Here is a 25,738-nt window from a genome sequence, read left to right as displayed (position 1 = left end):
GTTTTGTGACCTGCTCTTGGCTCTGGTTCTCTTCAGCTTTTCTGGCTTATAAATCCAACCTCTTCAGCAGGGCTCATGGGAACACTTGCTCCACTTTATTAAAAGAGGGTTGGCCTGGTCCAGTAATTGTGAAATAATTAGCATCCTTAAACTAAAGCTGTCCACCCCCCCCCCTACAGGGTTTTTTTGTGTAGCCTTAGCTTCCAGGACTCCCTTTGTAGACCAGGCTGGCCTCAAACTCACAGCGATCCACCCGCCTCTGCCTCCCTAGTGCTGGCATTACAGGCCTGCGCCACCATGTCCGGCCTTAAATCTTCAGATGCTATACATCTTTCACCTTTTACTAAAGCTGTCTTTTAACAGCATTTTACAAAGCATGTATATGGGCAGCATTGGAGCACAGGGGAAGGCGGTCAGCCTCAATATTCCCCAGGAACGCGAACCCACACCAAAGATGTGGGTAAGAATTCAGGGCTGGTGGATGGTGCGTTCTGCCCACTGTTCATTTCAACTAGCCCATTTCCAAGGTGGTCAGCTGCTGCCTTCTTAACCACTCCAAATGGGAGTCACATGACAGGCGCGTGTCTGTCCGTGGACAGAAATCAGAAGTGACCGTCTCTCAGGAGCAGTTGCTGACCGCGGGGGCTGTGGGTCCTTCCCCACGTTCCTGTGCAGGCGAGGCTGACGACACTCGGTGCCAGACCGCGATGGTGGCTGCACGACTGATCGCAAACCCGGGAGGGCTTGGGGCAGATCCACCGTCTTTTACCCTTGAAAAGGTGGAAGAAATGCGCAAGCGCATGCGAGGACCACCCTACAGGTCCTCAGCGCCAGTCACACCACTGTGTTCCTTGAGCAGTTCGGGTCGCCGGAGCCGATCGGGGAGCCCTCAGGGGTGCGGTCCCCAGTAGGACTGCTAGATTGGATTTGGAGCCGCGCGCCCCTCTCCCCTCACGCGCGTGCACGTCCCTCCCAATTGTCTCCGCGCGCGCGTGCGCCCCCTCCCGCCCGGCTTCCCGCGCGTGCGTCCCGGTCGGCCGTCAGAAAGGCACGCGCCTCGCCTTTAAAGCGGGCCGAGGGCGCGCGGCCCGCATGGAGAGCGAGCGGCGGCAGCTGCGGGCCTGGCCGGGCCGGGGCTGAGGCCGAGCCTGCCCGCGGGGTTCCGCAGCCCCGGCCGGCGCCCATCATGCGGCGGCTGCGGCGCCTGGTGCACCTGGTGCTCCTCTGCCCCTTCTCCAAGGGCCTGCAGGTAAGCGGTGGCCGGCCAGGTACAGCCCCACGGGAAGGGGCAGGAGCTAGGGGCTAGTCTTCGCGGGTGCACGGAAGGGCGCACCCTCCCTTCCCTTGGCTATTTTAAAAAAAGGAGGTAACAAACTTGGGGCATTACCCTGTCCCTGACTGTCCCATGAGCCAGCTGAAACCTGGGACTGTGGTGACCTTGGGCCAATGAGGGCGAGCAGAAGAGGTACCTCCACTCCTGCTTTGAGGTGATGGGGGTCAGGCCTCTGGACTCCAGACTCCGGTTGCTAGGGTCCTCAGAGCCTACAGGAAGGAGCCAGCCCTCGCCAGGCCTGCCCAGGACTTCCCGGCCTCTCTGCAGGGCGGTCCTGAGGATGCTGGAGGATGCTGTCAGGGCCTGGCCTGTTTAGATGGTTTATTTAAAGGAGGAGGACTGACGCCTATTGGATGCAGTCACCTCCCAGGCCCAGATGCTCTTGTCTGCCCTCCTCTTCTGGGGGGCCCCGTAGCTCGTGCTTTGGTCCATGCTCAGCCCTGGTTTGGGTGTGAGCTGAGGCTTTTTTTGGGGGGTCCTCCTAGTGCCAGGAGATGGGATGTATTCATACCCCTCGCTCTGAAGGATAGGCCCTGACTCAGCAGTGGCTGGGCCAACGAGTGGCAGGATTGGGGTTTTGGCTAGTTCCCAGTGGGGGGCTGGCTCAGGGAAAGCCACTGGCTGAGCCCCACCTGTCCTGAGCCTCAGTTTCCACACCGGGGAAACACCAGGGCACCTGGCACATGGTCTAGGTTTCCTGGTCACTATGCGGTTCCTATCTCTCTAGTGATCCTTCCTACCTCCCAAGCGGCTTCCTTGGAGCTGGATTGTTCAGCTCTGGGAAATATGGGCCCAGGGCTAGCCAGCCGGTTCCCCACTGAACCGGCAGAAATCTGTGTGAGCTTTGAGTAGCCAGTGTGGTGAGACGAGCTCTGCGGTGAGGATCTGCAATATCAGGCCCGGGATGGGGGTAGGGGTGGGGGTGGGGGTGGGGGTGGGGGGGAGCTGGGTCAGACAAAGCCTAAGCAGACCTTCAGAGCTTAGCCAAGGTGGTTTGGGGGGGAGCCACCTGTGCCAAGGTGTCCTGGGGGCAGGGGCGCTGCCTCACGTGGGCCTTGACTGGCAGGTGTCTAGGAGGCTTCTAGTTCTAAATAGCTTGGTCCAGTCTGGGTCAACTGCAGTTTCTGGCCTTGGCCCCTTTGGCTTCTGGGTGTGGGCTGGAAGTCCTTTGATCTCGCCTCACAGCAACAGTGTCCCCTGCAGTTTCTCAGCCTTCCTGTTGTCATTTTGGAAACGTCTGAAAGAAACAGCTGAGTGCCAGGGCCAAGTGGGCCCCGGGAGGATAAGTCTGCAGAGCTGGGCCCCAAAAGAGGGAGCATCTCCTAGAAGATTCTTAAGAAGGGTTGGACACTGTTCTCGTGGAGGAGGTTCCTTTCTATTCCAGCCCGCAGGGAACTAGGGCAGAGTTTAGAGTTGAGTTCCGCATGACTCCGGGATCCAAAAGCGGGATGCTGCCTGATTCCATCTCAGACTCTCTGGCAGCTGACTGACTGGAGGCTACAGGAAGTGTGTGAGGCAGAGGCCGCCCTCTGGGGTTCCTGCCTCACAAGTCTGGCTTTCCCACCCTCCCTGCTGAGCCGGTCTGTGTGGCTGACCCCTTGGGACATCTAGTCCTATGTGGCGCAGGCACTCTGGAAGCCTTCCCTCCGGGGACTGCCATTTTCCAGGGTAGGTAGTGGGGAGGGAGGTAGCATTCAGCTGTCGTTGGCTGTCAGCCTCGGACACTGCTTGGAGCACTTAGCGGGAGCCACTGTCCTCAGCACCAAACCCAGACCTCTTCCTACCCTCCAGTGCTCCCACCTGTCGCTGGGAAATTCAGGGCAGAGGATGAGGATGACAGGGTGACCTGGAGCCTCCACAGAAGTTTTGAACTGTGAAGCTGGGACTGCCTGCTTCCCCTCCCGCCCCCTCCAGCCCCCCAACCGTCCTACCCCCTAACACCTGGCTTCTGTCTTAAAACAGTTTTAGAGTTTTGTGTGTGAGTGTTTTGCCTGCATATCTATATGTACAGTATGTGTGTACCTGGTGCAAGAGGAGGTCAGGAGACAGTAGATCTCCTGGGACTAGGGTGACACATGGTTGTGAGTGAGTGCTGGGAACAAGAACCCAAGGGGTAAGACTACAGAAATGTGTCGCTCACACACAGCTTTTTTTGGTGTTTTGACTTGTTTTTTTTTTTTTTCTTCCCCAAAACAGGGTTTCTCTGTGTAGCCTTGGCTGTCCTGCACTCCCTTTTGTAGACTAGGCTGGCCTTGAACTCACAGTGATCCACCTGCCTTTGCCTCCCAAGTGCTGGGATTAAAGGCGTGCACCACCACGCCTGGCTTTGTTCTGGTTTTTCAAGATAGGATTTTTCTGTTTAGCCATGTTCTGTAGACCAGGCTGGCCTCAAACGTAGGCAGTGATCCACCTGCCTCTGCCTCTCTTGTGCTGAGATTAAAGGCATGCACCACTACCACTTGGCTGGTTTTTTTTGTTTTTGTTTTGTTTGTTTTGTTTTTAAAGGTTTGTTTGTTATGTATACAATGTTCTGCTTGCATGCATGCATGCATACCAGAAAAGGGCACCAGATCTCATTAAAGATGGTGGTGAGCCACCATGTGGTTGCTGGGATTTGAACTCAGGACCTATGGAAGAGCAGCCAGTGCTCTTAACCTCTGAGCCATCTCTCCAGCCCCTGTTTTTTGTTTTGTTTTGTTTGTTTGTTTGGTTTTTCAAGACAGGGTTTCTCTGCATAGCCTTGGCTGTCCTGGACTCGCTTTGTAGACCAGGCTGGCCTAGAACTCACAGCGATCCACCTGCCTCTGCCTCCCGAGTGCTGGGATTAAAGGCGCGCACCACCACGCCAGCCTGTTTTTTTGTTTTTTAAGACAGGGTTTCCCTGTGTAGTGCTGGCTGTACTGGAACTCACTCTGAAGACCAGGCCTTGAACTCGGATCTGATTGCCACTGCCTCCTGAGAGCTGAGATTAAGGCTGTGTGCCACTACCACATGGCACACACATAAAAGTGTGGCCAGATACACAGTATGAACTATTCTGTCCTGTCCATCTTTCCGTGTACATTGGATGCATTGTGCATTGACACTGCTGTGGAGCTGCTGGCATGGTCCATCCACAGAAAGCTCACCTTCCCACGCTGAGCCTGTGTTCCCACAGCCTACCCTGCCCCTACCCCTGCCACTCACCTGTTTGCCTCAATGCCTCTGAGGACACTGGGGTCTCTCAGGTTGCGGCAGGTGCCAGACTTCCTTCCTGCTGAAGCTGAGTTCTTTTTAACCCTTGCTGTTGTCGATACTGCAGCTGTGACACATGATGTCACAGAGTTGGTCTGTTAGGCCCTTGCTGTCCATACCACTTTCCCCAGTGGTCCTGACTCAAGGGGACTAGTGGGAAACAAGAGGGCCACATCACTGGGCTGGCTGAACTGGCCCCAGCTGACGGCTCAGCGGCTCGGCTGCTCAGCTGGCCGTGTGTGAAGGTAGGCATGTTAGGAAATGAGAGCATTTCAAGGCGGCAGGCTGTAAAAAGTATCTTCCTTCAGCCTCGTCTTCCCCCTATTTTGAAATGTCTACCTGTCCCTGATGAAGAGTCCCTGGCTGCAGACCCTGGCATGTACCTGACATGGTGGGGGTGCTGAGCTAGGTGCTCCACAGCACTGGAGGCAGTGGGTGCCTGCACTTGGTTCTGGGCAGGGCCCACAGGTGGGCACCTCCTCATCTGGTCTCTCCTCCAGCAGGGGCGGCTTCCAGGCCTCAGGGTCAAGTATGTCTTGCTGGTCTGGCTGGGTATCTTCGTGGGCAGCTGGATGGTCTACGTGCACTACTCGTCCTATTCGGAGCTTTGCCGCGGGCATGTCTGCCAGGTGGTGATTGTAAGTTGGCCTGGGCCTAGGGACCTGCTCCATGTGCCGTCCTTAGAGATTTGGTGGGAGGTGTGCTGGGCGTGGGGGGGGGGGCAGGGGTCGTCCAGGAGGTCAAGGGGAGGAAGTGGGAAAACTGCATGTATTGGGGTAGCTTAAATGTTGAAACGTGAGGGCTGCCATGGCCTCTGAAAGCAGGCTGTGGGCTGGAGTCTGTTACGACTTTCCTCTCCAGGGAGCTATTGCCGCTGTTGTGAGGATGTCCCTGTGAGTGGACGTGTGAGAGCGCACGCTTGCGTGTCAGAGCCTGTGTGAATGTGTCTATGAGACTCTTGGCTGGTGACAGAAACGTGTCGTCCCTCGACAGGGGACATTGCCTCTTTCCCAGAGGAGATCCTTCTCCACCCCTGGTTGTACAGTCTCAGGTACTAGCCAGCCTCTCAGCATGGTGGAAGCTGCTCAGTGGATCCCCACCACTGAGGCTTGGAGATCTGGGAACACAGCAGTCCTGAGGACGGCTAGACATGCTGCCCACCTCAGTTTCCTTTTCTTTTCTTTCTTTTTTTTTTTTTTTTTAGAAATTTTCCTTAAATTTTTATTTATTTATTTATTATGTGTGTACATGTATGTGCATACACATTGACCGTGGCCTGTGTGTGTGGACATCAGAGGACTGTTTTTGGGAGTTGGATCTCTCCTTCTACCTTGGATTCCAGGCTTGGAACTGAGGCCACGAGAGACTTGGTGGCCATCTTGCTGGCACCTATCTTGCTTTCTGTGGCACTTTCTTCTTGAATTCTGCCACAGTAGAACGCTGAGCAGGGCCAGCACAGCCTCTGGCTCCTGCAAGGCCTCCCATCCCCCAAGGTCCTGTGCCTGGTGTTGATGGGGTATCAGCACAGAGTCCTGTGGTGGAAGGGCTTGCCCATAGGATAGTGGGATGACAGGCTTGCCTTTTCTGTTTCCTTCTCTATCAGATGAGCCTGTTTCACATGGCCACAGTATACTCTGTCTTTGTGGGTCACATGGCTGAGTCAGTGCTTCTGATTGGCTCAGCTTCTTGGGGTGTTGGAGACCTCCTTTAACCCCTCCTCTTTCCTGCCGGCCTGGCTCTGACCAGCGCTAGGCTCCATGGTAACCAGCGATGTATATCCAGGAATTTACCCAAGTGAGAGCCAGCAGGCTCTTTACCCTCAGAGGAGGGGCTGGGTAGTGCAGATTTAATCTGTGCTGAGAGGCTCTCCTGGAGCCTTCAGCTAATGAGGCGGCCTGGGGTAAGCCTGGCAGGAAGTAAGGCCCAGCATGGGGGCCCCAGGATGCCATTTCTTTAGGGATGGTGACAAATAAGCCTGACACTGACCATCAACTGAAGGAACACTGGGTCTCCTTCATAGATGGGACCCTCCACAGTATGTACCTCTTATGGGTTGACGGCTGTGAGTCCAGATGGACCCTGATGTAGACATTGAGGCCAGGCCCTACCATTGGGCTGCTCCCGCCTTAGGCTGCAGGCCAGGCTAGACCAGGACAGAGATCACAGTGGATGGAGAGGCGCTGGATGGGGAGTGCTCAAAGGAGTGTCTGGGCCACCTTGAGAGTTCCCAGCCATGCTGGGTTCCAGAGCTTGGACAGCCTCACCGTAAGGGAGACAAGGCCTGGGTGCCCAGGTGACCAGAGGCCGGGTAATGCCTGAGGCTTAGCTATCCCCCATGACCAGGGCCCTTCTCATGGAACTTGTGGCTTTCATCTGACCCTGGTGCAGGCTGTGTATCTGACCACAGCTCTGCTGCTGAGGGCTCAGGTGGGACAGCAGCAGGAAGCCTGTTGCGGGGAGACCTGCCTGTGGTCCTGGGCACCAGTGCGTACTCTAGTTACGGTGTCTGGCAGTAGGCTGGTGGTATCCTTCTGTGAGTCAAGCCAGTGAGACTAGGGGATAGAAACATTGCTGGAGACAGGCCTACCCAGCAGCCTGTATGTGCTCCAGGCCACGGCTGTCGGGCCTCCTGTCCATGCTGCTGGTGCCTTCTCCCTGCCTTTGCGTCTCCTTCTTTCTTGGGGGTTCCTGAAGGAGTGTGGCTGAGAGGCTGTGATCCACAGGAAGTGGGTAGGGCTCTGACCACCAAGTCCCATGCCCTAGGCCATACCCTAGTGCCTGTCTCCTCAGTGTGACCAGTACCGCAAGGGCATCATCTCGGGCTCTGTGTGTCAGGACCTGTGTGAGCTGCAGAAGGTGGAGTGGAGGACCTGCCTTTCCTCAGCCCCAGGCCAGCAGGTATGCAGCTGGGCATGGCGGGCGGGCTGGCGTGGGCTGCTGCCGACGGTAAGCCGGGTGTCCGTAGGGAATACATCTGTGGCCTTGTCTAGGTGTACAGTGGGCTCTGGCAGGACAAAGAGGTGACCATCAAATGCGGCATCGAGGAGACCCTGAACTCCAAGGCCTGGCCAGATACAGCCCCGAGGCGGGAGCTGGTGCTGTTTGAGAAGCCCACCCGGGGGACCTCCATCAAGGAGTTTAGGGAGATGACCCTCAGCTTCCTCAAGGTCAGTGCGCTCTACTAGTTGTGCTCAGACCTTCGGTAGTCCACGGCTGGGGGTGTCTACAAAGACCTGGGTAGGATGTGGCAAAAGTAAGGGACTGGAGGGAGATGGAGAAAGGGCTCAAGGGCCGAGTGATTAGTTCTCAAAGGCTCCAGCCGGTGCTGTGGCCTCTTCTCTCATCACTGGCCTGTGTGCATACCTGGGAGAAGAGACTGAGTGTGTGTGGTACAGGCCTTGCTGACATTCTAAGGTCTAGAGATCAGGCTAGACCCAGTGCTCTGCCAGTTGAGGTATGCAGCAGGGACGTGCGTCTCTGACTGCCTTTTCATCCTAAATGCCAGGTGAACCTAGGAGACCTGCCTTCCCTGCCAGCGCTGGTTGACCAGATCCTTCTCATGGCGGACTTCAACAAGGACAGCAGGGTGTCCCTGGCAGAGGCCAAGTCTGTGTGGGCGCTGCTACAGCACAATGAGTTCCTGCTCCTGCTGTCACTTCAGGAGAAGGAGCACGCTTCCCGTCTTCTGGGCTACTGCGGGGACCTCTACCTTACCGAGGGCATCCCTCACGGCTCCTGGCATGGGGCAGCGCTACTGCCTGCCTTGCGCCCGCTGGTGCCATCTGTGCTGCATAGGGCTCTCCAGCAGTGGTTTGGACCTGCGTGGCCCTGGCGTGCCAAGATTGCCATTGGCCTGCTGGAATTTGTAGAGGAGCTCTTCCATGGTTCCTATGGTACCTTCTACATGTGTGAGACCACACTGGCCAATGTGGGGTACACAGCCACCTACGACTTCAAGATGGCTGACCTGCGGCAGGTAGCCCCGGAGGCCACTGTGCGTCGCTTCCTTCAGGGCCGCCACTGTGAGCAGAGCTCTGACTGTGTTTATGGGAGAGATTGCAGGGCCCCATGCGATAGGCTCATGAGGCAGTGCAAGGGTGACCTCATCCAGCCTAACCTGGCCAAGGTGTGTGAGCTGCTAAGAGACTACCTGCTGCCTGGTGCACCTGCAGACCTCCATGAGGAGCTGGGCAAACAGCTGCGCACATGCACTACGCTGAGTGGACTGGCTAGCCAGGTGGAGGCCCACCACTCACTGGTGCTTAGCCACCTCAAGACCTTGCTCTGGAGGGAGATCTCCAACACTAAGTACTCCTAAGGCTGCAGGCTCTAGCCAATAGTGCTGTGGGTGGAGCACCCATTTGGGAAGTTATCCCTCTGCAAGTAACACCCCCTACTTCTCAACAACCCAGCAGAGGCAGGACCCCCTATGAGCGGCTGGCCCACCTGGGTTATTCCTCTGAACATGTAAATAAATGGCTTTTATGTGACACCTAGGCATGTGGATCCTTTGCTAGAGTTGTCAAGGAGCTGCCAGGAAGGCTCTACTCTAGAGCTCTGACCTGGGCAGTAACAGAGGGCATGCAGGGCATTGTGGGCCTGAACGGTAACTTTGGTCCTTGGGATTCAGTTTGTGGACTCTTGTGCATCTCTGCTGCCAGCACGCAAATGCACTCAGTCTGGGCTCCTCACACCTTTAGCCAACTAGAGCACCTGCAGTTCAGCTGCACCAGTGGGCAGAGCAGTCTCTTTCCATGGCACAGGGAAAATGGTTGCTTACAGTATACAGCAAGCTTAGCTCCTGTCGGCCACAGTTCCAGCCCAGACAGTAAACTTCCAATCTTTTTTGTTTTGAGACAGGGCTTCTCTGTGTAGCCTTTGCTGTCCTGGGCTAAACTGCAGCTCTTATCATTCACTCTGGGATGTTTTCTTTTCCAGGGGAGAAAACTCAATAGGCCTAAGAAATCTTATCTTGGCCAAAATGAGAGAGAGAGCCATTGACAAGCAAAGAAAGATTCTGGTCTCAAGAACTGACAAGTTTATTTGTGCCACAACATCAACACATCCAGTCCCAATTGTCTTTCTCAAGATAGGGTTTCTCTGTTAACAATTGTGGAATTGTAATCCACGCTGGCCGCCACCACCACCACTCTGCCCATAATTATCTCCTTTCAGGCCATGTGCAGTGGGTAGATGGAAATATTGGGCCTCAGAGGGTCCTCTGCCCCTTAGTGTCACTACCACAGACCTCAGTTCACCAGTCTTGCCAATACAGCTAACCCCAAATGCGGTTCATAGTTTATGTGGGCTACCAGGCTGAGAATGCAGAGTTGCTCAAAGCCTGTATGGGTGGTTCTGTAGGTCCCTGGTGAGGTCAGAAGCCACACGTGAGGCCCATGGCCTAAAACATCTGCTCCTGTCCTGATCAGCCATGTAGCCTTACTCTTCATGGCTTCTGGATCTGTAATATGAAAAGGATGGATAAGTTTCTCGTATTTTCCTGGCCCCTCCCTCTGAATGCCTCCTAGAAAACCCAGTTTCTACATTCCTCCAACTCCAAAGCTCTATGCTGCTAAAATGCCGACCGCAACAACCTTTTGGTGAGCTCTCAAGGTCTGACACTGGAGTCTGGCCAACAACAAAGCCAAACCCCATGCCACCTCAGCACGGCCCTGCAAAATGTCAGGCTATAAACCATTCTTAGTGCTCACTGGCTTCTGAACACTGAGCGTAGAAATAGCCACTTGCTCTTTGCCCTGATGTCACAGGCGCAGCTGAGGAGCTGTGCGTGTGGTGCTGACAGACCTAGGACAGCATCTTCAGGGCAGCCACTCATATCCCACCGAGCATGCTCCAGCCCACCTCTTACCTCAGCTGGACCATTGCTGGACATTCGGAGCAAGCAGGGCTCAGTCACCAACTTTCCTGCATCAAAGAAGACAATCAGTGGAGATCCTCCTAACCCCGGGAGGCCTGAAGCAGCAGCCCCTTTACATTCAGTGCTTCACCCCTGTGTTTTACTGTACCCCCAAACTGCTAGCCTCACTGCACCAAACATAGGCTATTTTTTCTTTTGGTTCTTTTCGAGACAGGGTTTCTCTGTGTAGCCTTGGCTGTCCTGGACTCGCTTTGTAGACCAGGCTGGCCTCGAACTCACAGCGATCCACCTGCCTCCCGAGTGCTGGGATTAAAGGCGTGCGCCTCCACACCCAGCTTCAAACACAGGCTAATAACTATAGCACTGTGCTGTTTTTCTGACTAGTATGCTGACAGGCAGAAAGTGCACCATGGAGAGATTGGGCAAATGGCTGGTTTATGCCCAGGGTGAGACAACCCAACATCTCGCCTCAGTTGACCTCAACCATAGGTAATTAAACTAGTGCAAAGCGTAACCTCATGCCAGAAGGCAGCCTTTACAGTCACCATACCCCCATATTCTGAGGTTATTCCCCTTGGCCGGCACCGCATGGACCCACCACCCATTATTTGTGGTGCCAGGCATGGAGACTCAGGCCTGCACGCACGCTGTCCTCCTGCCCTGCTAGTTTAAATCCCTGGCAAATGAGGGCCACAGAGTACGCAGCCCGCCTCTGGCATCAGGCAGCAACCAGCTGCTGGAGATGCCTCGTTTGAAAAGCCATCTCCTCACATTACAGAAAGTGTCTAAACCCCCACCCCGAAAAACAACCTCTTGGTTGGGGCCGGAGTGATAGCTCAGAGGTTAAGAGCGCTGGGAGAGGTCCTGAGTTCAATCCCCAGCAACCACATGGTGGCTCACCACCGTCTAGAATAGGCGTGATGGCCTCTTCTGGTGTGCATGCAGTCATACACAAAGAACACCTGCCTCCTTTCCGCCTACTTTTTTTGTGGTCATGGCATTTCACCATTGCAACAGAGACCCTACATCCATCCAGGCTGGTGAGTAGCCAGGACAACAGAAGCAAGTGCCACAATGCTCTGCTTCCCAGGACCCTTTGGAGATGACAGACCTAAGCCAGTCAGCACCCAGGAGGGAAGTTCTACCTTCAGAGTGTCAGGCTACTAATCATTCAGCCGTTCACAGGGCAGAACACTGAGCGTAGACATAGCCTCTCTCCTCTCTGCCCCTACTGACGCACATGTGGCACCGCAGCCACACCTGCAACGCCTCTAGGGGCAGGATGCTGATGAACCAACCCAGTGCCCAACACCACGGCTGTTAATCTCAATATTAATAAAACTTCCCGTCAACTTACCCAAGACTCCAACATGTCCCCAAGGGTGCCTAATTTCTGGGTGGACAAACTACCTGGAGAAGAAAAAAACCCAACCATTTGGCACACCCCCTTGGCAAGATCACACTGGGGGAATTGCACCGGGCCTGTAGTTTATCCCAATGGCCCCAGAGCGGTTTGTTTTTGCTAAGGCTTTCTATAAATGAAACAGGAAACATGCACTGCACTTAACAGTCGGGATACTGTCTCGGGTCCGGGTTATCTCAAGTTGGCTATTCAGAATGGTTCTGAGTAGCTCTCTTCAAGAAAGATCTCCTCCTACATCAGCATAAGGCAAAATGTACTCAGGCACGTTCCCCGGTGTTCCTTAGCTCTAGGAAGGGGGAGACCGGTCTGGAGCCCCACCCAGCGAAGATTACAAAGCGATGCCTAGGAGGCTTCCTGCGTCGTACTAGCCCAGACCGGAGCCTAGCTTCTCCTTCTAGATCCTGCCGGGGCACATCACGAGCCCGCCCTTCCCCCTTACCACATGGCGAGTCTGCTGCACTTATTAGGGTGACTAAGCCCTCACTGGGAAAGCACCCGGCATCTTTTTTTACGACCGCCAGCACAAGATGTAGTCTTCTCGTTAGCAAGCAGAGAGCTACGTAGGATCATCCGCGGCGCCCAAGGTCAACAGCAGAGGCGATGACAATGGTACATTGCACGCCGCCATGGCCGCCGAGAGGCCGAGCTGAGCCGCGCCACGCCTTTTATAGTAGTGCCTACGGCAGCCCGCGAGGGACTTCCTCTGACCTCCAGCTGCAGCGCCCTCTCGTGGACCCTCTGCTCCTCGCCAGAGGTCCTCGTAGCCCGGTTCCTCAGAGGCTCCTCTGAGTACAGCCTGATCCTAGAGCTTGCCTAGCCAGGTGGATCTCAGAGACGCATTTAGCGTGTTGCCAAGCTTACAGGACTTTTCAAACGACCTACGGAGTCCTGCGTCTTTTCATGAAGCTCCCTGCTTTTGGTGGGGCAGCCTTGCTCTCCAGGTACTTGGTTATACACCAAAGCTTCCATGCAAACTGGCCAGTATTCAGGGACCAAGGAGGTGACCGTTTGCTTCTTCTTTTACAACGAAACTTTTGTGATGGGTCCGGATGGAGCGTCTAGGAGATTATGGAGGAGACCAGATGCTTCTAACTAGCCTAACCTGGCGCGGGGGGCGGGGGGGGGCGGGGCAGGGGGAGCTGTGTGTGGCCCTGAGGTGCATGGCAGCTTCTTGAAGGTTGGCTGTCGTCTGCTTCAGGACAGCAGTACTCAAAGACACATAATACACCCAGACCATTTGCTGGCATCTATATTGTGTTCAGCACAAGTACACATCGCACATCTAATAAGTCCTGAAACTGATGAGGTCTTCCCGGTGATGGGGGATGGATTGTGGGCCTGGGGACCTATCAGTGATCACTCTTCTGCTAGGGGCCCAGGCCAGCCACACTTACTGATGGGATTAAATTCTTGCCTCCTTCCCTTGCCCCCCTCCCTCCCTTTTTTAAGAAAACATTTTATTTACTTATTTATTTATTATTTATACAGCCTCCTGCCTACATGTGTGCCTGTGCACCAGAAGAGGACACTAGATCTCACTATAGATGGTTGTGAGCCACCATGTGGTTGCTGGGAATTGAACTCAGGACCTTTGGAAGAACAGCCAGTGCTCTTAACCTCTGAGCCATCTTTCCAGCTCCCCTCCTTCCTGGTTTTTGATGTAGTGTTTCACATGGGCTACCTTCAAACTTGCTATGGAGTTGAAGACGATTTGAACTTCTTATCCGTGTGCCTGGTTAGAGGTGTGAACTATCATGCACAGCCCAAAGCCTTGCATCTTTACAGTAGGTGTGACTGTGGGACCCATCTTCAGGAGCAAGTAATGCCCCCAACTGACTGACATGAACTCTGGTGCTCCATATTTGACCACCTCCCCTTGGTGGGGAGGCCTGGTGGCACTCAAAGAAAGAATAAGCAGGCTACCGGAATGAGACTTGATAGCCTATGACCATATGGTGGAGGAGGAGGTCCCCCTTGGTCTTAGACCCAGGGGAGGGGAACAGAGTGAAAGCGGGAGGGAGGGAGGAATGTGAGGATACAAGTGATGGGATAACAATTGAGTTGTATTCTGAATAAATTAATAAAAAAAAGAAAAGAAATGCTCCCTAGTCACATGGTTACAATTGTGGGCCTAGGAGGGGGCCTTGGAGGTATGTCTGGGGAGCAGAGGTCAGAAGGAAGCTCTCTTGAGCTGCTGAGCATTGACCAGGTCCATCAGTGTGAACTCTTTTATTTTTGGCTTTTTGAGACAGGCTTTCTCTGCGTAACTGGCTGTCCTGGACTCACTCTGTGGACCAGGCTGGCTTCGAACTCACAGAGATCCATCTGCCTCTGCCCCTCCCAAGTGCTGGCCTTAAAGGCATTCTCCTTCTCCTTCTTCTTCTTCTTCTTCTTCTTCTTCTTCTTCTTCTTCTTCTTCTTCTTCTTCTTCTTCTTCTTCTTCTTCTTCTTCTTCTTCGAGGCAGAGTTTCTCTGTGGAGCTTTGCCTGTCCTAGACTTGCTTTGTAGACCAGAATGGCCTCGAACTCACAGTGATCCACCTGCCTCTGCCTCCCGAGTGATGGGATTGAAGTCGTGCGCCACCTCGCCTGGCTGAGGTGTGGTTTCTTAATCCAAGAACATTCTGGTGCCCACTTTATCACTGGCTTTAGTGTTTGTGCCTGGGCTAGACCCATGCCAGAAGAGGTTCCTGCGTTGGTCCAGAGCTGCGAACACGTCTGGATCCATCTCCAGATGACAGAAACAGTAGAACCAATGAGAAACTATAAAATTATAAAATATAAAATGCTTGTTTGCTTATCCAACTTTGCTTGCCCAGTGGCCTGAGAACCTCTCCCAGTTCTCGGAACTGCTAACCTCAAGAGTTCCACCCTAATTCCCAGAATAGTTACATGCAAATTTGCAGATATCAGATGTCCTCACAAGAGGTTCCCTCAGGCCAGATGTCCTAATATCCATATGGATTCCAGTGATAAGCAACCCTACCTGCTTTGAGGTTTTTGCCTTTAAAACTAGCCTGTAACAGCTACTCGGGGTCCTTCGTCTCCCGGGTGCTGAGGGACCCTGACACACCAACAATTGGGACCTAGCCGGGCGTGGTGGAGCACGCCTTTAATCCCAGCACTTGGGAGGCAGAGGCAGGCGGATCACTGTGAGTTCGAGGCCAGCCTGGTCTAAAAAGCGAGTCCAGGACAGCCAAGGCTATACAGAGAAACCCTGTCTCAAAAAACCAAAAAACAAAATAAAATAAAACAAAACAAAACAACAACAACAACAAAAAACAATTGGAACCTTTGATGTGTCAGTAATAAATTTTACCTATACTTACACCTCTCAGCTGGTGTGACTTGAGTAGTCTCTTGCGGCGGCCCCCTTCCCGAATTGGACCCCCAGGGTCCAACATTGTGGGCCAGGGTCCAACACCAACTGCTGGAGCACCATCGACAGAGGTGTAGCCAGCCCAGAAGCAGCTCCGACACTGACCGCAGATACAGGCAGTAGCCTTGGCCAGGCACGAGGCTTGCTGTTAACTCCACAGCCAGCTGCAGCCGTGGAGCTGTGCTGGCTCAGATGCTCACCCCAACTACAGCACGGTCTCTAAGGACAGAAGGAGAAGGGTCGGGATCGCCACCTCTGCCTCCAAAGCCATCCTCATCACGGAGTCCTTTCAGAGCGGCGACACCATCCGGCAGCAACCGTAGCTCTCAAACCTGCTCATGGTCCCAGAGACCCAGCGCAGGGACTCAGAGCTACCAGTAGCTCCAGAAGCAACTTCTAATTCCAGTTCCCAAGCTAGATACAGTTCTGGAACTCTCGGGACCCAGAGCTGTCTGCACAGAGCCAGCTCCAGTTAAGGGTCAGTGGCAGGTGACAGCCAGAGGAGCCTCCCTGACAGAGTTTGAGGAACTGGTCCCTTCTCTGTTCCTTGATATGCCTCACAGATCATCAATGCTCCTGCTTTTGCAAGGGAAAATTTTTAATTAGCATTAAAGCAACCAGAACAGCAGAGCTCTCTAACTCATAAGTGCAGGTCGACAGGTATTCTAGCCCAAGGTCCCAGATGATAAGTCACAAAGAATGCGGAGATAAGAGACAAAGGCCTACTGAGTGTTCCAGGGACTGGCTGGCCATAAAAGATAGGGAGGATACACAAGGACAAATTCCTGAGAGAAGCAGGTACCGGACATGATCAAGTGAGTAATGAGCCAAGACCCCTCATCCAATTTTATGGTGCTTGCTTAATCCTCTTTGAGGCCCGCACACAATGTTCCAGGTTTGAGTTTAACCAGATGTGTTGTCAGCTCAGATAAAACATCTACCCTCGGGTTCCAAGAAAGACAGGAACCAAGGACTGTACCCATGTGATTAAGTCTGAGCTTACCCCAGATCTGCCTATGCAATTTGCTGATGTTCAAATGTTTGAAACAACCAATCGTGTGTGGCCGCGCCAAAACTTCCCACTCCCCCCGACCCTTGCCCATATAAACCCCTAACCCCTGGGCTTCTGGGTCGACCCCTCTGTCTCCTGCGTGAGATACGTGTCGACCCGGAGCTCCGCCAATAAACTGCCTCATGTATTTACAGCAAGATGGTCGTTTGTGTGTCTTTGGGTGCGCGCCATCCCGAGGCTTGAGTGAGGGTCTCCCTTTGGGGATCTTTCACTTTAAGTGTGTGGGAAGACTTCACTGTGGCCAGCTGGCTTAGGCTGGCTACTTACTGAAGAGTTTTTAAGTTACAGAATTCTAGCCGGGTGTGGTGGCCCATGCCTTTAATCCCAGCACTCGGGAGGCAGAGGCAGGAGGAGCTCTGTGAGTTCGAGACCAGCCTGGTCTATAAAGCGAGTCCAGGACAGCCAAGATTACACAGAGAAACCCTGTCTTGAATAACAAAAAACAAAACAAAACAAAAAGTTACAGAATTCTTTCCTGTTATAAGATGTTTGGCACAGAACCAACAAAATGTAGACAAAGGTACATGGTGGGTAAATATCATCTGTCTACTAAATAGATAGATTTACGTAGATGGGGGTTGAAAGGAACTTATTTCAAAAGAATATGTTCTTAAAGCATGCAGTGGTTGATCTTTTCGAAGATTTATTTATTTTTATTTTATGTGCATGGGTGTTTTGCCTGCATGTATGTATGCATGTCATATTCTGTATGGAGGTCAGAAGAGGCCATCAGATCCCCTGGAACAGGAATCACAGACGGTCACGACAGCTCTGTGGATGCTGGGAACCGAATCCAGGTCATCTGCAAGAGCAACCAGTGATTTTAACTGTGGAGCCGTCTCTCCAGCCCTCAATGGTGGTGACTCTTGACTGTCAGTTTGGTTGGGGGGCGGGGAGGGGAGGAGGTCAGTACAGTACTTCTCTGGGTATGTTTGTGAGGGTGTTTCTTTCCTCAGAGGATCAGATCATGAATGCCCTGACCTGATCAATGTTTTAATCAAAACACTGTGGGCACCACAGTTCAAAATTTGAAGAGACCATTGGGAGTTATCCAGCTTTGGGGGGGGGGCTTCACTGGAGGAACTGGGTCACTAAGAGGGCCTGCTTTTGAAAGAGTTATCTTGACTGTAGAACCCCCTCTTGCTCTCTGTTTCCTGGCCACCATGAATCGAGCAACCCGTGCTAAATATAAGCAAGGACCCCACAGCCCTTGTGCGAATTCTCAGGAATTCACTCGTCCCACCAGGCTGGCTTTGCATATTTGTTATTTAGCAGAAGATTATGCTAAGGCTCAGAGCTGAGCAGGACCAGGACCAGAGCTTGTCCTCAGGACTCCTTGTCCCCGACTGAGATCTTTTTGTGGCCAGCGTCCTGCACTCTCAGACTAGAAGATCTCCCTGCCTAGGCTAGGCTAGGAGTGAGAGGGCCTGGGCCTGACCTTGCTCTCTCCCTGTCTGTTTGTGCACCAGGGACAAAGGATCACAGAACTGCGGAGCTCAGCATCCCTCTGGAAGCATCTGGATGCAGCCTCGTTCAGTGGGCCCTATGGGTCTCACAGGATCTAAGTTCAAATCCTGGCTCTGTCATTCTGTAGGACAGAAACTCAGTTCCTGATACAACCTTTGCTCCCCTCTAAAACCTCATTCTTGGCCTCACTTCCTGTTATCAGTCATTTTTGTCTTAGTTACTGTCTTGGCGTCCTTCCCTGTTGCTGGGATTAAAATACCAGGACAACAACAGCAACTTAAGGGAGAGAGTGTTGGGTTTCCAGTCTGAGGTTACAGCAGTTGAGCAGTTCAGTGTGACAGGGAACTCACAGCGGCAGGCCACATGGCATGGTCACATGGTTAGCTCCACAGTCAAGGAGCAGAGTGATGAATTCTGGTGCTGGGTTCACTCTTTCCTTCTACAGTCCAGGATTCCAGCCTAGGGAATAGTGCCGCTCACAGTGAGTGGGTCTGTCCACCTCAATTAACCTAATCAAGATAAACCCTTAGGCACATCCATCGAGAGGCTCATCTCTGGGATGATTTTAGATCGTATCGACTTGCAAACTGAGATGAATTGTCACAGTACCTGCCTAAAGCAATTTAAAGAAGGAAAATTCGATTCGGCTTACAGTTCAAGGAGATGCAGTCCAACCACAGTGAAGAGGCATGACAGTAGGACTAGGAGGCAGCTGACCACTCTGGCTCTAGTCCGGAAGCAGAGAGAGATGGTGCTCAACCTGCTTTGTCTCTCCCCTACCCCCCCCCCCCCATCTTGGACCCCAGGCTGTGGGGTGGTGCTTCCTACACTCAGCATCTGGCTTCCAGCTTCAGTTAGCATAACCTAGGCAACTCTCTCAAATTTTGCTGCCATGTTGATTCTAAAGCTCACTAACCTGACAATCAAGATTAACCACCATGGTTCCAGGGATCAGCAGTTAAGAGAACTTGCAGCTCTTCAGGGGATTTGGGTTTAGTTCCCAGGATGCACGTGCTGCTATGATGCCCTGTGTGACCTTCATGGATGCTCACATACATGTGGCATGAGCGAGAGGAAGCACACAACCCCCCTCCCGCCCAACAAATACAAATAAATCTTTAAAAAGGATGAAGCAAAAAAATGCTCGGACATGCTTATTTTTTTCTCCAAATAACTCTTTAGTGGCTGAGTGTATAGGTAACATTGAAAAGATAGAAAAGTTGTTTTTTAACCCTGGCCACTCGGTACCTTCCAAGATGGCCTCAGGGCTGTTCTAAAACCACACCCTCATACCTGTCCCAAGCACCTGACAGCATGTGATGTCCCAAGCCGAGCTCTTGTCCCTTCAAGGATAAAATAACTAGTAACCAATAATTTTAAAGGTCAACTAACCAATCATGTTTGTACTAAGTTCTACTTCTATAAGAGTATAAAGGACCCAGGCTTTGCTTATTCAGGGTCTCCAGCTCAATAGAGCTTGGTAGACCCCATCGAGATGGATCAATAAAGCATCCCTTGCCCTTTACATTGGACGGGACTCTCGTGTCTCCTTAGGCTCCGGGAAGTAGGACCTAGCCCCTGAGGTCTTACAACATAAAGTGTATCCTACAGATTTACCAACCGATGAGACAAAAACATCAGTTAAAAGGACAAAGGAATTCTTCTTACCTTAGTCACAGGGTGTATGCTGGATGGAAGCCTGGCAGCTTCTGGGAGGTCCCGCCCATGTTCAGACTCAGACTGGGTCCTGCAGAGCAGCTCCGTTCTCTTCCAATGGTCTCTTCAATCTTGTGATGTTTCTGTCCCACCTCCTGGTGGGAACCGAGGCCTGGGCTTAGAAAAGCAGCTCTTGGTTGTCCCTCAGGACCAGGACTGAACCAGGCTCCGCGGGAAGGTGGGAGCCCCAGGGGCCCTTGTGTCATGCTCTTGGCTTCAGACTCCTGGGAGGGACACTTTCCACTCTGAGAGCATTCTCACTGGACAAGGGTCCTCAGAAGTGCCAAGGGCAGTCTTGTGGTTAATGCTACAAATTAGTGTCTCTATTTACATCCATCCAAACAAAACTACGATTTCCTGGACTGAGGGTAGTGGACAATGACTTTGGTGTGGGTAGGGGAGGGCAGGGCTCTGCAACCAGAGCCACTCTGGTTGATAAACAGCAGAAGCAGAAGAAGGAGGAGGAAGAGGAGGGGGAAGAGGAGGAAAAGGAGCAGAGCTCTCAGGAGCTGAGCTGGGACCATGCAGCTGCTGACACTCATGGTGGGGCTGGCTCTGCTCTCTGTGGTTGGAGCCATGATGCCTCCTCTGTCTCCTGCCAGTGCTCAGCAGGTGACGATGGCCCTGGGAGGGAGGATTGAGATGGTGGGCATTGGCTTCCAAGGTCAGACCTTGTCCTGGGTGGGTCTAAGGCTTGCTGATGGGAGCCATGGGCAGTGTTGAAGAGGTGCCTCTTTTATGTCCTTGGTGGCATCTTCTGTGATGGGAGTGGGGTTTGAGCATGCACCCAAGGCCACAGTCCTGCCTTTCTACTGTGGGCTCTTAGAGGCTAAGGGGATGTTGGTAGTGGGAGAAGCTGGCTGGTCCCTGTCCTGGTGTAGCCAGCCCTGCCACCCAAGGATAGGCTCCTTTCCTCTCAGTGTGTGGGCTTTATAGAAACATCTTTCCCTTCTTGCAGTAAGTTGGCTCCAGATTTCCCCCAGGTCAAGGCCTGTGGAGACAGCACCATCTGCTCATTTATTTCAGGAGAACTCTGAGGAGTGGAGTCCATTCCTCAGAGGGGGCAGCACAGGCTAGGGAGGAAACCAGGGTCAGGAGTCCTGGGACTTGTCCCATGTGAGCAATGTGGCACTAGACAGCGGAGGAGACCATGCTCAGATGGTGCAGTCACGTTTGTCTCTGGTCACCACCTCAGCTGTGTCCTTTCTGGCTTGTCCTCCTGCTCAGCACCCTGAAATCAAAGGTCAGCCCTGTCCTCCAGATCACCTCTCTCAGCTCCCTCTGGGTGGCAGTGCAGGGACTGTGGTCAGGGCTCTGTGCAGGAAGTGTTTCTCCCAGGAGGCCTCTGGCCTGCCTGCCTGGTTCTCTGTGCTGCTGGTGACAAGGGACAGGCATGGTCAGGGCTCCTTTTGCCATCCCAGCTGCTGGGACCCCTTCATCTTGCACTGAGGTCCTACCACATCCTCCTGCCTCTGCCCCTTTGGCTGGCTGCCCGTCTCCATGCAAGCATGTGCAGCTGTGGCCTCCCACTCTAGCTTTTAGGAAAGTGGTACATAAAGCGCTGGGCAGGAAACATGCCTATTCCTGAGTGGAGATGGAAGGACCCGCTGCCTCCCTTCACCTTTGAAAGAAATCCTCTTCAGGAGCTGGAGTTCAGGATGAACCTGACGTGAGTAGTGTCTGTGGAGGCAACCCTCTCTCCTGCTGCCGGAGAATCCAGCCCTTGCTCCACACATACTGCCTAACCTCAGGGAAATGGCATCCTCTTATGTTGTTTTGGCAACACCAGGTGATCTCTGCCAGCATGGGACTGATGCTCTCAGGACACTGAACTGATGTCATGAGGTCAGGGGTCCCACCTACTGTGTTCCACACCAGTGCTGCATAGGCTGAGAGGAGTTTTCCAGCACAGCATTGTTTGATCCTGTGACCAGCATGGGCCCCAGGATTAGGAGTTAGGAAGGACGGTGGGTGCCCCGGGGAGAGCCATACTTGGACCCTGTATTCTAGGAAACCCATTGGCTGTATTCAGTTCAAGCTGCCTCTGTATGATGGAGAGGAACCTGGCACATTCCTCACCTGTGAGTAGCTTGGTTCCAATTATTTTTTTAATTTATTTTTTATTTTATGTGCATTGGTGTTTTTCCTGCATGTGTATCTGTGTGAGTCTGTCACATACTGGAGTTACACACAATTGTGAGCTGCTATGTGGGTGCTGGGAATTGCACCTGGGTCCTTTGGAAGAACAATCAGTGCTTTTAACAGCTGACCCATCTCTCCAGCCCTAGGTTATAATTCTGATTTCAGTTAAGGGCCAGTGGGAGACCTGCTGCTCATATGGCTGTGTTGCCCACAGGGTGGAGGCATGTCATCCACATCCACTTCCTGCCTGGGAAGAAGTTCGCCATCGCCTACTTCCGGGGCAGAATGAACTATCAGTACTGCCAGATGATGATGCTCATGGGTGTGTTCCAGCTCTCTCTGTGTGTGAGCATAGCCTCAGACATGGAGTAGGCCCATGTCTTTCTGCTTGGCTTGTTCCATCCTTCTCCTGGGGAGCAGCCCCTGCAGTTCCTGGACTCACCAGCAGGGGGATGCGTAAGCACTTGGGTCAGAAGTGCAGGTGTGCTGCTGACCCAGCCAGCCACTGGCCACTCCCTGCCCCAGAGGTCAGCCTTTGGATGGTACTGCTCTGAGCAGGGAGCTGATTGTGGCCCATTGTCACCAGGGACATTGGGCAGCACGTGCAGGTGTGATGGGGGAGGGATTGCAGCATTCAGAGGGTAGATAGACATCCTGCTGGGCACTGGCTTCCTCTCAAGGAAAGTCCTCTTTTCCAAGGTCAGCAGTGCCAGGTGGAGATGTCATGTGGAGACCTCTGCCTGCCACCTTATCAACACACTGAGTCGATGTGTCCACCCTGCAGTCCTCAGCACATTTCCACTTTCTGCCAGCATCCAGCAGCTCTGATCCCAATATTTAAAAAAAAATATTTATTTATTTATTTATTTATTATGTATACAGCGTCTGGCTGCATGTTCACCTGCAGGCCAGAAGAAGGCGTCAGGTCCCATTATAGATGGTTGTGAGCCTCATGTGATTGCTGAGAATTGAACTCAGGATCAGGACCTTTTGGGGGAGCAGTCAGTGCCCTTAACCTCTGAGCCATCTCTCCAGCCCCACCATTTCTTCTAACACAGGCTGTCCTTGAGTTCTATCTCTGTGTCTGTGTCTGTCTGTCTGTCTGTCTGTCTCTCTTCTGGGTTTTCTGAGACAGGGGTTCTTTAGGTAGCCTTGGCTGTCCTAGACTTACTCTGTAGACCAGGCTGGCCTCGAACTCAGAGAGATCCACCTGCTTCTGCCTCCCGAGGGCTGAGATTAAAGGCGTGCACGACCACCAACCTGCTGAGCTGCCTCCTTCTCCTTCAGCCTGTCCTCTCTGCCCACCTCCTCTTCTCTCCCATGGTGGCCTGTTGAAGTTACCAGTTGGAGGCTCTGGGCATAAAAGGCTACAAGGTGGCCTGAGCAGGGTCTTATGCTATAGCAGGGGCCAACCCATGCTGCCGCTTTGCTCATACGTTTTTTTTCAGGGCCTTCAGGCATACCTAACCTCTCTTAGTAGCCTGGGGTTACCTCTCACTACTGTAGTAGGCAGCATTTCTCATGTGTTTTCTCTTCCTGATCCTTATGATATCACTGGAGGCGTGAACTTCAGCAAGGGCTTTGGCACAGTTGGGATGGACAGGGTCTTGGGCTGGGATTTGGAGTGATTTGATGTCTCCTGTCTGGGAGGATTCTGGGTGCAGAATCTAAGATACAGTGCCCCTGAAGGGAGGCCTGGGCCACCTTATCAGGCGCACTAGAGGAGGTGAGGACTAGCAGGGACGCTCCCACTGCAGGATGAGCCTTTCTTCCGTGGGGGGTGGACTTTTATGGCCCAGCCTGGAAGATGAGATTCCACTAGGAGAGGCTGGGGCCTGGTTTTGTGGAACAACAAATTGAGTGATGGACTCTTTGTCTTTTTTTAAAGGTTTGTTTATTTATTTATTATTATGTATACAGTGCTCTGCCTGCATTTCCACCTGCATGCCTGAAGAAGGCATCAAATCATATTATAGATGGTTGTGAGCCACCATGTGGTTGCTGGGAATTGAACTCCAGACCTCTGGAAAAACAGCCAGTGCTCTTAAGCGCTGAGCCATCTCTCCAGCCCTCTTTGTCTTTTTACCTGGTGCTCCTCAGTCATGGAATAGAGGGCGTCTGTCATCCAGGGGGTGGGTCAGGGTGGGTCAGGGCACCCCTTAATCCAGGAAGAGTAGCTGTGCAGAGAATTCCACATGTGTCCCCTGTGCAGCAGGACTAGGAGGCTGGCAGGCCTATCCAAGGGAGCCTTAGAAGGGAGCCATCTTGGGGGTTTTAGTCTCACATTGTGCTCATCCAGTCTAATGCCTGGTGTTCCAAGTAAGAGGGAGGCTGATTCCTGCCTCAAAGGCCCCCTCAGATTGGAGGGGAGAAGGTCCCACCTCTGGGTACCCCTGGGAGAGCAGCTTCAATCTCCTTAGTAGACAGAGGCCTTGAGAAGAGTTGCTGGCATCCAGCCTGGAGTGAGGCTCCTCTACTCTCCACGTGGGTTTGGAGGCCCCACCTTCCTGCCACTCACCTTCCCTATGTCTGCCCTGCAGGCCGTACCCTGAAAACAGACCTAGATGCTGCAAGGATCTTCAAGGAGTTTGTGATGAGTAAAATCCCCAAAACTGGAAACATCATCATCCCTCCCCATGTCGGTAAGGAGGAAGTTTCCTCATCCCACTTCTCCATCCTCCTCACTCAGCCTTGCACTGCGAGGAGTCTCCTGTAAAATGGGGACCACGTGAATGTCTCTTTTTTTTTCCCATTGCTTACCTGAGTTTGCTCTGCCCTTGTCTCTCTACAGGAGCCTGTGAGTTGGTCCAGGACTCCTAGCTCATGGAGGGAGTGCTGCAGAGCCCATGCAGGAAGCAGGAACTGGGACCCTGGCTGACCTCTGCACCTGCAGGCAGAACCCACAGTATCAAAGATCAAGGGGCACTGCAACCTTTCCTCATGAGTCTAGTTCAATAAATTTGGTGGCTGTCCCCTGATCACATGTGTCGTTTAGGGCCCATTGGGCCTCAGTCTTGTGTAAGTCAGGTGTGGGCAGGTCCTCAAACAGAACCTTGAACATCAGGAAGGGAAGGACCTTCCTTTACACTCACAGGTCCCCACACAGATGCCACAGGTGCCACCAATGGAGAGAGGGCTGGGGTGGGGGGTGGAGCCTGCATGGTGGCTCCTGGCAGAAGGAAGGGTGGTGAGCAGGGTCCAGGGAGGCAGGAGAGGTTAGCTAAGGTCACTGCAGAGCTTGGGCTCTCCAGATGTCCCCAGTGGTCTGGGCACCTTCCATCATGGCTTGACGGAGCTGGTGGACGCGGGTTCTGTGCACATGGAAGGCAGGCTTTCAGGTGACGATTTTACTAGCTCTAGAAATTCACTATACGGGAGTGGGACCCTCCATGGTCAGAGACATGCTGAGGCAAGAACTCCAAAATTTAGAAATTATAAAACATGAGTACAGACCTGACTTAGCTCTGGTTAAACAAGTGAGAAACTCACTAACTCCTCCGTAGACACTCCCACATGTATGCCCAGTGTTTTCACATATTTTAGCGACCATGCCAGGCTTATATTTTAGACTTGCTTCTGGGCACAGCTAACTCCATCCAGAGGACTCAGCTCCTCCTGAGATTATCTTTCCAAACCCAGAAAAAGAACTTTGTCCCAGTTTTGTTTGACCTGAGAATGACATTCTTTTGGCCTCAGGTCCTTGTCAATTGGGGCCACTTACTTAGCGGCCACAGAGGACACACTGGGTAGAGGAGGGTGCCCTTAGAGGACCAGGCCAGGCCTTAGGTGAGAGTGTCATGGAGCAAGCTGGGCAACAGTCCTGCCCAAGAGGGCCTCGAGTCAGAGAGGGGACCCTCCCCTTTCCTGTGTTGTCCTCTCCAGCTGTCTCTCACAAGGGCAGTGGCCACTGTGAGGCAGGATGTCCCTGACTCCAAGCTGGGTCTGTGTAGGGAGTTCTGCAACCTTGCCTTAACACAGGGGCGGGAGCCCTATCTTTCAGGCTTGAACCCTGTCATTTCCCATTAGTTGCTGAGGGAAGATGTCAGCAGATGGTGCCTGAGGCTTGCGGGGACTCTGCTTCTAGGAAGTACAAGG

The 25,738-nt window shown here is 53.0% G+C and overlaps 2 protein-coding genes and 1 long non-coding RNA gene across 6 annotated transcripts; 2 read left to right on the top strand and 1 right to left on the bottom strand.

The window, feature by feature from the left end:
* Window positions 1–632: 632 nt before the first annotated feature.
* Window positions 633–9,057, top strand: DIPK1B (divergent protein kinase domain 1B). Of its 3 annotated transcripts, none has more exons than XM_084798099.1 (5): window positions 790–1,249; window positions 5,068–5,205; window positions 7,358–7,465; window positions 7,558–7,734; window positions 8,073–9,057. In XM_084798099.1, exons 1-5 carry the CDS (start codon window positions 1,187–1,189, stop codon window positions 8,883–8,885), a joined length of 1,299 nt encoding a protein of 432 aa, XP_084654225.1. In that variant the 5' UTR covers window positions 790–1,186; the 3' UTR covers window positions 8,886–9,057. The 3 variants fall into 3 exon arrangements, with proteins under 3 accessions (XP_084654227.1, XP_084654225.1, XP_084654226.1); XM_084798100.1 differs by having other exon boundaries at window positions 794–1,249; window positions 5,071–5,205; XM_084798101.1 differs by lacking the exon at window positions 7,558–7,734 and having other exon boundaries at window positions 633–1,249.
* Window positions 9,058–9,472: 415 nt separating this feature from the next.
* LOC311606729 lies at window positions 9,473–12,527 on the bottom strand. Its single transcript, XR_014782418.1, has 4 exons — window positions 12,308–12,527; window positions 11,803–11,855; window positions 10,437–10,492; window positions 9,473–10,028 (listed from the first exon to the last, which is right to left on the bottom strand). It is a non-coding gene; the product is annotated as an uncharacterized lncRNA (long non-coding RNA).
* Window positions 12,528–19,960: 7,433 nt separating this feature from the next.
* On the top strand, window positions 19,961–24,621 carry LOC311607088 (odorant-binding protein 2a-like). 2 transcript variants are annotated; one of them, XM_084798634.1, is made up of 6 exons: window positions 19,961–20,113; window positions 21,037–21,170; window positions 21,512–21,582; window positions 21,858–21,965; window positions 24,184–24,285; window positions 24,435–24,621. In XM_084798634.1, exons 1-6 carry the CDS (start codon window positions 20,024–20,026, stop codon window positions 24,461–24,463), a joined length of 534 nt encoding a protein of 177 aa, XP_084654760.1. In that variant the 5' UTR covers window positions 19,961–20,023; the 3' UTR covers window positions 24,464–24,621. The 2 variants fall into 2 exon arrangements, with proteins under 2 accessions (XP_084654760.1, XP_084654761.1); XM_084798635.1 differs by lacking the exon at window positions 19,961–20,113 and adding an exon at window positions 20,839–20,951.
* The last annotated feature ends 1,117 nt before the right edge of the window (window positions 24,622–25,738 follow it).

The sequence above is a fragment of the Acomys minous genome, assembly GCF_964271855.1.
Source record: "Acomys minous genome assembly, chromosome: 10".
Lineage (NCBI taxonomy): Eukaryota > Metazoa > Chordata > Mammalia > Rodentia > Muridae > Acomys > Acomys minous.
This window is presented reverse-complemented; position numbering and strand designations above follow the sequence as displayed.

What these genes read in the sequence shown, in the direction of transcription:
- LOC311607088 (XM_084798634.1), top strand. Translation starts at nt 20,024, where the DNA reads ATGCAGCTGCTGACACTCATGGTGGGGCTGGCTCTGCTCTCTGTGGTT. An exon ending in CTCCTGCCAGTGCTCAGCAG is followed by an intron (nt 20,114 to 21,036) that starts GTGACGATGGCC and finishes CTCCCACTCTAG; the next exon opens with CTTTTAGGAAAGTGGTACAT. An exon ending in GAGTTCAGGATGAACCTGAC is followed by an intron (nt 21,171 to 21,511) that starts GTGAGTAGTGTC and finishes CCTGTATTCTAG; the next exon opens with GAAACCCATTGGCTGTATTC.
- DIPK1B (XM_084798099.1), top strand. Translation starts at nt 1,187, where the DNA reads ATGCGGCGGCTGCGGCGCCTGGTGCACCTGGTGCTCCTCTGCCCCTTC. An exon ending in ATGTCTGCCAGGTGGTGATT is followed by an intron (nt 5,206 to 7,357) that starts GTAAGTTGGCCT and finishes CTGTCTCCTCAG; the next exon opens with TGTGACCAGTACCGCAAGGG. An exon ending in CCTCAGCCCCAGGCCAGCAG is followed by an intron (nt 7,466 to 7,557) that starts GTATGCAGCTGG and finishes GGCCTTGTCTAG; the next exon opens with GTGTACAGTGGGCTCTGGCA.